Genomic DNA, 15356 nt, shown 5'->3' on the forward strand with positions numbered 1-15356 from the left:
CACATCGTTGTGATGTGCTTACATTTGGGGTCCCAAGACCCCTTCAGGGGCTCATGAGGGGAAAACTTCTTACGAAAACACACAGGGGTCTTTTTAACCATTGACGTTTGCACTGGTGGTGCAGAGGCAGCGGTAGGTAAAACTGTTGCTTAGTGTAAATGAAGGCAGTGTTGCCCAATGGTACTAGTTGTGACTTCTGCAGCCAAGCTCTGCAGGAGAAGAATAGAGAGGCAGTTTCACTTATGGATGTCCTTGAGGAAGCAGGAAAACATTTTAAAATGTTGGCTTTATTAAATATCAGTCTTTGAGTACACGTGTTTTCAAGACCAGAAGGCAATGACGTGAAAACGCTTCTGCACACCAGCACATAGTGGAAAAGCCCTTGTGTGGCTGAGTAGTGAGCAGAACTAGCCACTTGTATCATGCGACGCCATGTTTACTTGAAACAAATGGCTGATAGACATACTTTATTCAGTCACTGGATATTTGGTAGATATTTTCTCAAAGAGGAATTGAGTGAGCCTGTCCCTTTTAGGAAAATAGTGGACAGTATTTTTTTTTTTTTTGCCAGTAATAAAATTCAAGCTTTCAACCAGGAACTTGTAACTGAACCCAAGTTCATCTGCCCTGTGTGCAGCAGCAAAGCCAATCACTGAGACGTCAGGTATGCAGCAAGGAAAGGGTTCATTTATGCAGCCAAACCTGAAGAAGGGAGGATAAGCCTCAAATCTGCTTCCTCCAAGGAGGAGGGAATGAGTTTTTTACAATCATAGGGGTTGAGAATGCATACATATTGATGCAAAGCGCAAGGAAACTTAACAACTACTCATAAGGAAAGATAGCATGTTCATTGAGCAAACATTTATTGTAACATATACCCCATGTTCCCTTGAGGTGGAGACTTAACTCTGGAAGGAGGCAGAATTCAGCCCCTGATGTCAGGAGGTTATCTTCAGATGAGGAGAGGGGTTATGGGCTTGCTCTGAGAGCCAGTATAAACTGGAGGGGGTCTTGGGCTTGTAATCTCGAGTAAGGAATGCCGGGCCTTGCTTGTTCCTAGGCTGGAACCATATCAGTTGACCTTGAGTCCAGGCTTCTGCAGAAATAGCTAAGTGAGTCTGTTAGTGGGGTCTGAAAAGACACAGCAGCTGATTAGGGGGGAACAGCTCTCAGAAAAACAAGCTTTAAACTTTCTGCTAGTTTCAACCTCATTAACCCCATGAGGCACTCTTTCAAACTTAGAAGTGTCCCAGCCTTAAAAACTGATGAGATGCATGGTAATATTAACTGCTGTGACTTGGGGGGATACCTTATAATGAAGTGCATCAATATTTGGAAGATCTGCATAACTTATTAAATTGGTAGTTCGAAATGACCGTTGCACAATGCTGCAAAATCATGCGTGGGTGAATCATCCATTTTAAGAGCAAGATGAACTATTTGAATGGATTTTAATGTAACAGAGCATGGCAAGTTCATTGATACGGTTTCACATTTCCACTTTAGGAAAGCTTTTTTAAGAAACTAGCACCTGTCAAGTTTTGATGAAGTATCAAAGAAGAATATTCTCAGTAATGTGGAAAGACTTTAAGTACTCCTTACATTTTCAAAGATATATCGGAGGGTTCATATACTTCAACTAAAGCAATATGTTGCAACAGAATGCAGAAGCAGTTAAGAGAAACCAACTGTCTTCTAAAAAGCCAGGCTTTAAAGAGATTTGCAGACATTTAAACCAGTGCAAGTCCTCTATTTTTTGAAAATATGGTTATTTTTCATAAAAATATTTTATTTTAAAATAAATTAGTAAGTAAGGGTGCCTGCGTGGCTTGGTCGGTTAAGCATCTGACTCTGGATCTCAGCTCAGGTGTTGGTCTCAGGGTGGTCAGTTCAAGGCCCACCTTGGGCTCCATGCTGGCCTACTTTAAGAAAATAATAATCAGTTAATTAATAAACATCTTTAAGTTTTCTTTTTTTTTAATTTTTTTTTAACGTTTATTTATTTTTGAGACAGAGAGAGACAGAGAATGAACGGGGGAGGGTCAGAGAGAGAGGGAGACACAGAATCTGAAACAGGCTCCAGGCTCTGAGCGGTCAGCACAGAGCCCGATGCGGGGCTCGAACTCACGGACCGTGAGATCGTGACCTGAGCCGAAGTCGGACGCTTAACCGACTGAGCCACCCAGGCGCCCTAAAACATCTTTAAGTTTTCTATTTTGCTTCCGAAGTAGGCATATATTGACAGATATAATCCAAATAAACAAAAGAACTTTGGGTTGTCAATAATTTTCAAGAGTGTAAGAGGGTTCTAAGACCAAAACGTGAGAACCACTGCTTTGGGTAATCAAATTTTTCTGACTCCAATAGCATTTGAATTTGTATGAGAAAATACTATCCAATAAAAATAAATAACCAAACAGCTCATTACAAAAAAAAATGTATGAACAAGTGCCTATATTGTAAAGAAAATAGAAAGTGTTTAGGTTGTTAGGCATCATTTATTCAAAGCATGGATCACCTAGAATGTAAACATTGGCAAACCTCTTTATTTATTTCTTTAAGAACCAAGTAGTAAATATTTTAGTTTTTGTGAGCCATGGGGGTCACTGTCACAACTCACCTCTGCCATTACAGACAATAGATAAACAAATGACTATGTCTGTGTTGTGGTCCAGCTTTATTTACTAAAACAGGTGGTCACAGCTTGCTCCCCCCTGCACCATTTCCCCTAAACGAACACTGTAGAATTTTTTTAACGCTTATTTATTTTTGAGAGAGAAAGAGAGAACAAGCTGGGGAGAGGCAGAGAAAGAGGGGAACAGAGGATCTGAAGTGGGCTCTGTGATAACAGCAGAGAGCCTGGCATGTGGCTCGAACTCACAAACCTCGAGATCATGAGCTGAGTTGAAGTCAGACGCTTAACCCCCTGAGCCACCCAAGGCTCCCCTTTAGAATTTTTTCAATTATGTAGTCAAGTACCCGTTATTCCTTCTTTGTGTTCTGTTTAATTTTGGTGCTCAAAACTGGAATACAAATTCTTCTGAGTTCAGGGCCCGTCAAGAAAGGCACCTAAGATAACTGTGTTTCATTTGTTTTTCTTTTTAATGTTTGTTTATTTTTGAGAGAGAGACAGAGTGCGAGCAGGGGAGGGGCAGAGAGAGAGGGAGACACAGAATCTGAAGCAGGCTCCAGGCTCTGAGCTGTCAGCACAGAGCCGGACACAGGGTTCAAATCCACAGGGTTCAAATCCATGTGAGATCATGACCTGAGCTGAAGTCAGATGCTTAGCTGACTGAGACACCCAGGCCCCCCCTAAGGTAACGTTGTTTCAATGGTGGCGTGTGTGCCCAGTCTCTGATACTTAGGGAGTAGGAAAGTCTCTCCTAGGAAGACTGCTCAGGAGGGAGCAGCACACTCAAGGAGGTGGCCTGCTTTAAGGACTTGTGTGGGGTATGGTCACGGTAAACATAGGGCACATCTACAGGCTCTTTGGTGAATCAGAAATACATAACCTTACCTCTCTCTCACGCAGACAGAGGCATTGTCATTGCTCCAAGGTAAGCTTGAAATGTGCATAGAATTTTTGAAGCTAAAGATAGCCCGTAGCGATTCCCTTATTGCTGATTAACTCTGGTTTCTGGGCAACACAGTAGCTGGCTTGGGAGATTTCAAGACATATGCATGCATCTAGACTGCTTTGTGGAAAGGGAACGTGTCCCCATTCCCATCTAGCCTACCTCTAGCTCTTCATGTCCTCGTCAGCCTCCAGGATGTGGGAGGTGTGTTTTCACCCGGGACCCCTGAGAACTTGAGGAAGTCTGTCAAGTTGAACGAAGAGAGACACAGATTTATGTTGTAGTCGAGGCTCGGTGAACCAAGGTGTGCCCTTAAAGAGTGTAAAGAGCCTCGGCAGCCAGTACCACTGGTGGTGTCTCCCGCTCTCCAGTCCTGTGGCAGTTGGTCATACCATTGCTGGAAATGCAGAATGCTCTCGATTGCTCTCACATGGGCCTTCTGGGAATCAGCAGCAATTTGTAAAGCACAGAAATCAGCTGATTTTCTTTCTTTCTTTTTCAACTTTTAAATTTCAATTCCAGTATAGTTAACGTACAGTGTTCTATAGGGCTGGTGTTCTTTTTAAGCACAAACCAGTACCCCAAGATATAAAAGTTTCACTGAAGGCTGTGGCTCTCACTGTGTGGGAGATGTCCTTGTCCTGGCACAAGTGGCCTCTTTAGCGACACCATGAGCAGCCTTCGTGCTCTAAAGCAATAAGAGGCCACAAACAAGCAGGCTCTGTCTGCAGCCTTTGTCTGCTCCCATAGATTCCATCTTGGAAATACCCTGGAATCTCTGAGAATGCCCACATAAAGCATGCCCCTTTAAAGAATATGAACACATAACAAGTACCTACATATATCTGAGATGACATTGGACCACATGTAATGGATTCATATGTTCCCATGTTGATTTGTCCCCTAGCGAAGACCTCATTCGAAATAAACACTACAGACACTGAAAATGACATGTATGGGTATCTTAACTATATTGGTTGTTTCCAGTTAGCTTCAGGTATTAAAAAATTTGCTTTAAAACCTTTTCTAAATTATGTTGATTCTACAGCAAAAAATTAAGTAACTTTGTCACTCATGTGTTCTTAGATTCTCATGATGCAGTTTTGAGATTTAACTCGGCACCTACACGTGGCTATGAGAAAGATGTTGGAAATAAAACCACCGTGCGCATCATTAATTCCCAGGTAAGATGTATGGAGTGTTTTCATGCATGTACATTTTATAGGTAAATAGTTTAACTGGGTGAATGAAGAGAAATTACCCAGTTGTACACGACCATGGTCTTGCTTATTTGTAGGTTCTTGTAATCATAAAAGAATTGATGAGAAAAAATGCAGATAAATAGGCATTTATGTGTGACATGACTAGGAAGAAATGAGTAAATAAGATTAAAAGGAAAAATCAGAGAAGATATAGAAACATGTATGGATATCCATATATGCATATGTATGTGCATATATATATATAATCATAGTCTTAGTGTGTTGTATATTACAGATGGAGCAAAGGACAGTTAAATTTCGAAAAAAAATCATGGTGGTGTGAAAGGCAAGGGATGAAGGGGAGAAAAAGCAAAGGCTACAAAATCCAAGGGTCAGTAGGGTGGCTTGGAAACTTTAGTCCATTATCTGAAAATTTTAAAAATGAAATTGTTGAAAATGGAAGTATTTCTCTTTTTGGTGTTCTTCATACAAATGTTTTCCAAATTCAAAGCAAAATTATTCTCAAAACCATGGCAGCTTCTAGAGTTTCAAACTATATAGAAAGAACATGAGGTGATGGATGATTTATGACAAGTTGCTTGCAGAAGAAAAGATTAGCTTTCTGCCTGGGACCCTGAGCCAGGCAGCCTGCAGCAAGGGAAGAAACAATCGCCATGTTTCCTTGCTTCATAGACAGCATGGATTGTAAGAGTCGCCATTCATTTATGAACACTTCCAGCTTTTTAGCTAATCATCCCCACAAATTAAAATACATGCCACCTGTAAAATATGTCCTGACTTGAGAAATCTGTATGAAGAAAGAGAGTGCATCTTAAAAACTGTGAAAAGTTGCGCCTCAACACTGAGGAAAACCAAATTTTTTTTTTCTCCTCCAAAGCTATAGTTTAAAAAAGATGATTGGCAGGTGAGCTCGAAGGACTCCTCTAGGACCACAGAGGGAGGAAGTCGCATGTGGGCTGTCACCAGTCTGCTGGCTGTCCCTGTTCCATTTGTCCTGAGGCTGGCACTCTGAAGGCACCTTAATAACGTGGGTCATTCATATCTGTGCCTCCTTCTCCAGTTGTCTGTGAAGGCAGTTAGAGAGGAGGTCGGGGGTGCCAAATTAGCTAAGGCATCGCATCTTTCAGGAGCTGATTCGATACCACCGGCTATGGGTATAATGCTGATGAAAATGTAAGAACTCGTGAATTTTATTTTATTTTGTTTTTTAAATTTTTTTAATGTTTATTTATATTTGAGAGAGAGAGAGAGAGAGACAGAACAAGAATGGGGGAGGGGCAGAGAGACAGAGGGAGACACAGAATCCCAGGGAGACTCCAGGCTTTGGGCTGTGAACACAGAGCCCGACTGGGGACTGGAACTCATGAACCATGAGATCATGCCCTGAGCTGAGGTCAAGAGGGGTAACTGACAGAGCCACCCACGCACCCCTCCTAAATTTTATTTTTAACCCTAGTTTCCCCAGACATTTCTTCAGGTTCATTAGCGTGCAATGCCTGCCTCTCTCACTCCCCCAGAGGAAAATAGTAAAGTCTGAGTAACTTTGTTTTTCTTGCTCTGATTCATTTTTTTAAACTTTCCTCTTTTTAAAAATATAATTTTGAAGAGCCACTCGCTTTGAAATGATTTCTGTATGTATTTGCAGATTCTGACCAACCCCAATCATCACTTCATTGACAGTTCATTGTATAAAAACGTCATTTTGGTGGCCTGGGACCCTGCTCCTTACTCTGCAAATCTTAACCTGGTAAGTGTTCCCTTTGGTGCCCTTACCCTACTGATCAGACAGTGCCTTTGACTGGTTAATAATGGGAGCAAGTCAAGGATTAAGCTTTCACAGAATGAAACCAATCATGGGCACTACTGAAATACATGGGCGTTCATACCATTTTGATACCCAGTTCCGGTAGCGTACTTGGTGAATGTGACCTACCTAATGAAAAAAGGGCTTTTGCTCTGGAAGATTTAAAAACAAAAACAAATCACAGTGCTCTAAATGTTCAGAAATTCCTAGTTACACTGGAAGTTGAGCCAAGTAAACTCTGAGTTTTCCATTGTGATAGGGTTACATCACCTTCCACGTAGTTACGAGACCTTCTGAAGTAAATTCAAAGTGCTTGATAAGAGAATCTAAACTTTGTGAATCAACAGCTCACTGCCCTTTAAGTGGAACCTGTTACAGACTTTTTTTGAGTGTGCAACTCTGGCTTTTTCCTCTAAACCTTTCTTACCTTATGTGATATAGTGTAAACAAGATTACTGCTAGCCATCAAAATATAAGCAAGTTACATTCATGGCATTCTGGCAAATCATTGCCTATCTAAACAAGCAGCTAGTTACTTCTGGTGAGAACTTGGATGAAAAGCTGATGCACTTGTCTTTTAAGGAGGGCTGGGAAAGAAGTGTGATAGTTTTAGCCTCATGAAAGATAATGTCTGCTGTGCCACTGAGCGTCTTTCAACTTGTCTGTCATGACCCAAGAGAATGCATCCTTCTTAAGATGATGGAAATGAGGGAACAGGCCTTGGCTTTACCAAGAGGACTTCCCAAGAGAGCAGCGGCCCAGGGTCAGATGGGTCCTTCTGGGGCTGTTGTGTCACTGGTCATCTTGAGACCAAGGCTGGACATTTAACTAGCATGATTCCTAACTGGTTCTTTTTTAAAAAAATTTTAAAAATTGTACTTAAATCCAAGTTAGTTAACATATAGTGTAGTAATGATTTCAGGAGTAGAAGACCCAACAAGTGCCCTCCTTAATGCCCCTCACCCACTTAGCCCCTCCCCCCACCATCACCCCTCTGGCAACCCTCAGTTTGTTCTCTGCATTTGAGTCCTTTATGGTTTGCCTCCCTCTCTCTTTTAATCCTAACTGGTTCTTAACCAGGAGCGCAAACCAGAATCACCTGGAGAGTATTTTTTCAAATGTATCTGTCAGAGCCTCATTTCCTGACATATCACTTACAGCCCCAGTGTGTAGTTTCTGAGAAAGCTCTCTGGCTGATTTTCACAGGTACCGTCTACCGAGAATCCGGCACGAAATGCATGTTGGAACTCTTCAGCTTCCTTTCCGGTCTGAAGTTCTCTGGTTTTAAGTTCTGACAGCTTTCTCACTATCTGTGGACAGACTGAGAGCTCTAGCTATTGGACCTTGTTTCTTCCTCCTTGGGAAGCATCCAAGCCCAGGGCACAGAGCTGTCCAACCCGATGGAGGGGACAGCAACAGTGCTGAAACCCAGGCAACCGGGCTGCTTTCTGGGTGGCCTGTGCTCTGGGGAGCAGGAGGAGGGGTGAAGAAACTGAGGCCCACACTCCTCTTGCTTCCCTTCTGCTGCCTCTTGGCTTGGGGCAAAGTTTACAAAAGATGATTGGCCCCGGTCCTTCTCAAAATTGTTAAAGCCACAGAACCCATTCAACCATGGAATATTACTTGGGATCTCAGTGCGTATCTACTGTTTCCCGAAGGTGTCTGTTTGAAGGCATAACAGGGCCCTCAGAGCCTTATGAACTAAGTCTCTCCCCCACATACCTCCAAATCCCATTTTTTCATGGTGGTACCTCGGATGTTCTGAAGACATTTAAAAGTAAACCTAGGGATGGGGCGCCTGGGTGGCGCAGTCGGTTAAGCGTCCGACTTCAGCCAGGTCACGATCTCGCGGTCTGTGAGTTCGAGCCCCGCGTCAGGCTCTGGGCTGATGGCTCGGAGCCTGGAGCCTGTTTCCGATTCTGTGTCTCCCTCTCTCTCTGCCCCTCCCCCATTCATGCTCTGTCTCTCTCTGTCCCAAAAATAAATAAAAAAACGTTGAAAAAAAAAATTAAAAAAAAAAAAGTAAACCTAGGGGCGCCTGGGTGGCTCAGTCGGTTGGGCGACTAACTTCACTCAGGTCATGATCTCACAGATTGTGAGTTCGAGTCCCATGTCTGGCTCTGTGCTGATAGCTCAGAGCCTGGAGCCTGCTTCGGATTCTGTGTCTCCCTCTCTCTCTGCCCCTCTCCTGCTCACGTTCTGTCTCTCTCCTTCAAAAATAAACATCAAAAAAAAATTTTAAGTAAATCAACCTTATTGTACATTTTTTCATACAGTAACATGTACAGTCAGTGGAAGGATACATGTTGATGAGTATTAGCAAATTTATATAGTCATGTATCCACCACCACAGTTAAGAATTGGAATATTTTCAGCACTCCCAAGAGTTCCTTGTGCCCCACCTATCAGTCTGCCCAGCATTGCCCCAGACCTAGGCAATAACTGATATGCTTTCTGTCACTGTGTATTACATATGAAAAATATGTTTTGAAATACACTGATTGAAGCCCCAGGGTCAGCACACTGTAGCCGTGGACCAAATCTGGCCCCATTTCGTAAATAAAGTTTTATTGGAACACAGCCATGCTCATTCATGATGTATCTTCTGTGACTTTCTCAGTACAATAGAAGCATCGACTAGTTGCAGCAGAGACTGTCTGGCCCACAAAGCCTCAAGGGTTTGCTACCTGGCCCTTTACAGAAAAGTCTGGGGCCCCTGCCCTAGCTCATCTCCCATATTTCACTAAAGAACAAATCCTTGTCCCTCAGGGCTGGGACCCTATCTCTTTTTGTTCTGGTTCCCTCATCCATGAGGCAGTGCCTGTACTTCACCTCCTTCTCCCGGGCCCTTAGCCTCTAAATAGTCTCCAACCCCACCCCGGTGCTGCCCTGTTTCCTTTTCACAGTGTGGTTCTCTGTACTTGATTGCGTTGATTTTTTTTTGTTTGTTTCTTAGTGGTACAAGAAGCCAGATTACAACCTGTTCACTCCATATGTTCAGCACCGGCAGAGAAACCCAAATCAGCCATTTTACATTCTTCATCCTAAATTTATATGGCAGCTTTGGGACATTATCCAGGAGAACACCAAGGAGAAGATTCAGCCCAACCCACCATCTTCTGGCTTCATTGGTAGGTATATATAAAAATGGATGATCAGGCAGGCACTCAGAGTTAGGGTTAGGCTTAGTATTTAGCAAATGTACAGTTATGTTATTTAATCAGAACAATTAAAAGGTGGTTTTAGAGGAAGCATAGATAAGCTGAAGATAGTAGAAACACTCTGTTTTTTCCAGTTTTCTATTGGTACGTGATAACTGCCCCCAGAATTGCAAGATGTACAGCAAAAACTGTTTCATTTTCTGTCGGTTTTGTGGATCAGGACAGGCTGGGCTGGGTTTTCTTCTGTTCCACAGGCTTCAGTGGGAATCACTTCATGGTATTCACCTGCTTCATGGGATGGCTACACTCCCGTGGTTGGCCCCTTTGGCGGGGATGGCTGGGAGGGCGGGCTCAGCCAGGACTATTGACTTTGTGCCTGCACGTGGTCTCTTGCATGGTGGTCTCAGGGCACTCGGGCTTCTTACATGGGAGCTCATGGCCCCTGGCAAGTGTGCCAAAAGGCAGGAAATAGAAGCTGCCTGTTTCTTAAGGTTGAGGCCTAGAGACCTGCACAATGTCACTTGCACTCTTCTGCGGGTCAGAGTAGTCAAGGCCCCACTGGATTCAAGGGGGAAGACACACAGACCCCACCTGGGTCATCTGTGATCCACTAGCCACTCACCCATTCACATTGTTTACGTGATAACCAGATTGAGGAGCTGAATTTGTGACCGTAGGATAGTGTCATGTGCTGCAAGATAGCAAGTGCAGGCTTTGATGAGACTAATTCTAAGACCTTGTACAGCTCTTGCTGCCAGAGTCCACTAGCTCTAATCTAAAAAATGGATTTTTTCCATATAACAGAATCATCACACTTAGCTTATTATATATATATATATTTCAGCCAGGCTTTGATCCTCCAAAATTTGTGGTTTTACTCTACTTCTTTACCCATGATTCAGCTAATCATCCCATTATCTCTTTGATTTTACCCGAGTAGGGTAATATTAAGGAATATCCTCGATCCCCTTGGCAATATGAAAGCTGTAGTGGAACCAAAGGATGTTAGTTGTGTCCACAAAAAACTGTGATGTTCTCCCCGCCTAATTTCAACGAATTAGCCACCCTGCGTCTTAATTTGGGCTGCAAACTGGGTCCCTCTGAATAAAGGAGAGATTTATGGAGATAGCACTGTTTTCATTATGGATACGGGACACACAAGTATCTGAATGGAGGCCTGTGGATTTTGGAGTGAGTTTCTGGCATTGCAATAATGTGAACTATTTTACCTAGAGTTCAAGACAGAATTTACGATATGACTCTGTAGATTAGCTGCCTTAAGTATAGCTAACCCCCTTTTAAAGTCATACCTTTGACACTCTGTGTCCAAATCAGTTTTTTGAAATCGTAGTGTCTTTACCTTTTGCAGTTTCGTGAGATCCTGTTGCTTTAGGAAAGAAAGTATAATCCAGTTTGTCAGCAAAGGGTAAGTAGGAGAGTATAATGCTTAGACAGCGTAACGGGATGTGGCAGAAGTTTAATAAAATCATTTTCATATTGTTGCCTTCTCACAAATTCATGGGGCTTCTGCTTGCTTGGAGCAGAAGTTTTAGAGCACAGTGGGGGCTGTCAGATATACTTACAGCAATGTGCAGTTGAAAGACTCACATAGATAGTCATAGCTGGAGAGAAATATTTTCCCATGTGTTTTTGTTGGAAGGAATCCTGCCACACATGGCCAGCTTCCTTTCATAGCTATTTACTGAGAATTTGGAGTTTTCAGAGGCTGATACTTGCCTTAGAGGCTGCTTTTACACGAATATGAAGGAATGCAGTTTGATGTCATTGCAGGAGTGGAGGCTGGGTCTGGCAGGTTAAGTGTAAATTCTTCTCTGCCCTTTACCAGCTTTTTGATCATGGGCATGTCACTTACCCCCGTGAGCCTTAAATATGCTCATATGAGAAATGAGACTCATAAAATCTTTCTAAAGATGAGTTGGTGTGCCGATGGGCAATGGTTCCTGTTTTCTACCACTGTCCTGCCCAGAGTGACAACTATTAGCCACATGTGGCTATGCAAATTTAAATTAATTAGGATTAAAGGAGAGAAAAGCTTCAGTTCCTCTTGCACTTGCCTTATTTCAGGTTCTTAGTATCCACGTGCACTGGCGGCCACTGTCTTGACAGTGCAGGAGAACATCTCCATCATCACACAAAGTTGCATAGGACAGTGCTGTTAAGTTTTGCTAATCACAGAAGAATGAAAAAAGAGCAAGCAGATAAGGAAGCCTTAAGTTCCCAGTGGGCGGGCTGTGCTCTGTGACTGGGGATACAGATGTCACAGAAGACATGGCCTGCCGTCCCTGGCCGGATTTAAGAGTGAGCTCTCACTAAGGATGGACGGGAGATGCAGTCGGGGTGGGCTGTGCCCAGCAGAGCCCCAGTCGCCCTCTGAATACTCTGCTGATTTTGCAATCTGTCTGCCTCCTCTTTGATCCTGCTCAGAAATATGCTGAGAGCCAGTCTGTTTTATAACTTATCTGATGTTCCTAAATATTAGCAGAATGATGTCACTCACATCTCAATCTGTCGGCCATAAGAATTTCTAAAAATCAATGAGTTATTTTCTGTTATTTAGAAGTGTTCTCCAAATATGTGTTCTAAGGTCACGTAGAAAAAAAAAAAAAAACTATTGACTTCTTGTCTCACCACCTCATCATGTCCAGATACTAACCTCTCATGTTCATTACTGGACAAAAAGAACCCATTGCAGAGCTGGTGTGTGAGATCAAGATGTTTCTGTGTGCACAGCGCTGGGCTCTGCCCAGGTACAGCGATCAGCAGGGTGCTTTCTATCAGAGGAGAGCAGTATTCTGACGCCCTGCTTTCCTCATTAGCACAGGGCTCCACCTGTGGGGAAGACATTGCAGGTGAAGCAAGATGAGGCCCTTTGCTTTATGGATGTGCTCTTCTGGAAAGGAAAATGGTGTCACATTTAATTACTGATGTTTCTAAACCCGCTGCATACGTTTTCCTTATACGTGTTGTGAATCTGCACGTGTGAAATAGAGGGACTCTAAAAGTTGACTGTTTTGAACACAAAAGACATGTCTTTCTATGGAAATAAATGGTAGTTAGATTCCCAGGGGAGCACACCTTGAACCCTTTAAATGGCATGTCATTGGTGGTATTAGGAGACTTGTTCCTGGTGCCTGAATTCATCATACAGGAGAAAGGTGGAGAAAATGGAAGGGGAAAGTCATCCAATAAGTAGGTATTAATTAAGCCCCTCTATGTGCCAAGCATGATGCTGAGCCCAGGCTCAGCCCAGTGGTGAGGAAACCAGGCAAAGAACTCATGGTGCACCGAGTGACAGACATTACATAGGTGCGCCTTCCCTAAATAAAATAAAATTACAAACTGGGCAATGAAGGAAGAGAACAGGATGCATCAAGGGCTGGGAAGTGTGTGCTTTTCCCATTGTGTTCCTGCTCTTAGCCTAGCGCATAGGAGGTACAAGAAGTAATTATTTGGAGAATGAATGTTTTAGCTTAGAACTTGAGAAGTTCTCAAGTTTAACATCGGTGTCAGAATCACCCAGAGAGGGCTTATGTATTAGATATCTAATGATGTGAGGCAAATTACCCCAAAACTTAGCTACTGGACAGAACAATAAGCATTTGTTATCTTGTACAGTTTCTGTGGTCAGTATTGTAGGAGCAGATTGGCTGGCTGGCTTACCTTGGTATCTTTCATGAGATTGCATTGAGCTGTCTGGACTTGGCTTGGCTGATCTGTTTTCTAGATGGTTCACTCACAAGATGGCTGTTGACTGGAGGCCTCAGTTCCTTACCACACCTCTCTATAGGTCTACTTGAATGCTCTTACAACATGGCAGCCAGCTTCCCTATAGCAGGCAATCCAAGGAAGAGAGCAAGAAGGAGGTCTCAGTACTTTTTATGGTGTCATAAACTATCTATCCCCTTGGCTACATTCTATTTGTTACACAAGTCAGTCCCATTGTTGTGGGATGGAACTACCCAAAGATGGGGATACCAGGTAGGGATCATTGGGGGCCATGCTGGAGGCTGGCTACCATACCTTTCTAAAACACAGACAAGTGGGCCCACCCCTAGAGTTTCTGGGAAGGTGGAAGGGGCAAGAATTTGCATTTCTAGGGGCGCCTGGGTGGCGCAGTCGGTTAAGCGTCCGACTTCAGCCAGGTCACGATCTCGCGGTCCGTGAGTTCGAGCCCCGCGTCAGGCTCTGGGCTGATGGCTCAGAGCCTGGAGCCTGTTTCGATTCTGTGTCTCCCTCTCTCTCTGCCCCTCCCCCGTTCATGCTCTGTGTCTCTCTGTCCCAAAAATAAATAAACGTTGAAAAAAAAAAGAATTTGCATTTCTAACAGGTTTTTAAGTGATGCTTCTGCTGTGGTCCTTGTTCTGTACTTTGAGAACCACCCTTCTGGCATTTTAGAATCCTGAAGTTAGAAGGAAATTCAGAAATCAAGTCTGTGGGTCCTGTATTGATAGACATGCCATCAAGGTGATAAGCATTTAGCTCAGCAGGAGAACACAGGATGCTACCAATAATACATTATTCCTTTGTTTCTTTGAAGACATAGCTAAAAAATTTACTCTTATCATTACTGATGGATTTCTTTCATGCCCTAAAACTTGTGAAATGATATACATAACAGCTACCTGTCAACGTCCTTCTTAAAAGTAGATTTTTGTTCATTTGGTTGGTTGGTTTATCATCTTGGGACCCAGATTCTCAGATGTACTGATTAGTCAGGTATAAGTTCGGGCACCAATAAGCAACGTCCCAACTCTCATTGATTTCAGGAAACCGCCCTCAGTAATATTCAGGCAGATAGTTCAGCCAACATCTCCCATTCCAGAAGCATTTGTACCTTCATTAGCAACCCCTAGTCCTGCACCAGCAGTCTCCTTGATGGCACACAAATCATGTGGGCTTGCCTGGTAGATAGGAGCTGTGGTAGGTATGTGTGTGTTCTTCTGGGTTATAACAATATATTATGATAAAAGTTATGTGAATACAGTCTTTCTCTCAAACTGGTATTGCAATGTGCTTACCCTTCTTCTGATGGTGTGAGGTGATAAAATGCCCATTTGATGAGATAACATAAGGTGAATGACATGGGCATTGGGATGTGGCATTTGGCCACCACTGACCTTCTGATGACCTATCAGAAGGAGAATCATCTGCTTTCTGACTGCAGGTGACCGTGGGTAACTGAACCTACAGATAAAGGGAAAACTACCATGTTGAAGGGAAGAAGGGTCTAGAAGTAACTTCTGTCCACTGCACCATTCTGAATGTTCCTTAGAACAGGGTTGGGAATATTGCTGCATCAATGTCAACTCTGATCACAATACCCAAATAGGCACTGTACTTTTTCCTGGGTTCTGTGGGATCTGTGTATTATCAGCTCCTATGGAGAAGTTTCCTTTTGGGCAAGATGTCCTAGTAACATCAGATTCAGTCACAAATATTTAACTTGCATCTGAATAAATTCTTCTTGTTCTGTCTACAGTAATAGGAACTGCCTTTTCTGATTATAACGAAAGAGCAGGGAGTTGTAGGATTTAAGGAACACATTGACCTAGCATTGAAGAAAACAAACTCT

At 43.1% G+C, this 15356-nt stretch overlaps 1 protein-coding gene and 1 long non-coding RNA gene across 5 annotated transcripts in view; one reads left to right on the forward strand and one right to left on the reverse strand.

Annotated features, from left to right (window-relative positions):
• ST6GAL2 (ST6 beta-galactoside alpha-2,6-sialyltransferase 2) overlaps nucleotides 1–15356 on the forward strand; it is an 84725-nt gene that overhangs the window by 47753 nt on the left and 21616 nt on the right. For all 3 annotated transcript variants that reach the window (XM_043603035.1, XM_043603036.1, XM_043603034.1), the window contains exons 3-5: nucleotides 4662–4759; nucleotides 6444–6545; nucleotides 9559–9733. In XM_043603035.1, coding sequence (XP_043458970.1) covers nucleotides 4662–4759; nucleotides 6444–6545; nucleotides 9559–9733 — 375 coding nt within the window. The remainder of the gene's footprint in view (nucleotides 1–4661; nucleotides 4760–6443; nucleotides 6546–9558; nucleotides 9734–15356) is intronic.
• Nucleotides 847–13857, reverse strand: LOC122496661. Of its 2 annotated transcripts, none has more exons than XR_006300888.1 (3): nucleotides 13445–13857; nucleotides 12438–12613; nucleotides 847–1131 (listed from the first exon to the last, which is right to left on the reverse strand). It is a non-coding gene; the product is annotated as an uncharacterized LOC122496661 (long non-coding RNA). The 2 variants fall into 2 exon arrangements; XR_006300889.1 differs by lacking the exon at nucleotides 847–1131 and adding an exon at nucleotides 9792–11949.

This window comes from Prionailurus bengalensis, chromosome A3, assembly GCF_016509475.1.
Source record: "Prionailurus bengalensis isolate Pbe53 chromosome A3, Fcat_Pben_1.1_paternal_pri, whole genome shotgun sequence".
Taxonomy (NCBI): Eukaryota; Metazoa; Chordata; class Mammalia; order Carnivora; family Felidae; genus Prionailurus; species Prionailurus bengalensis.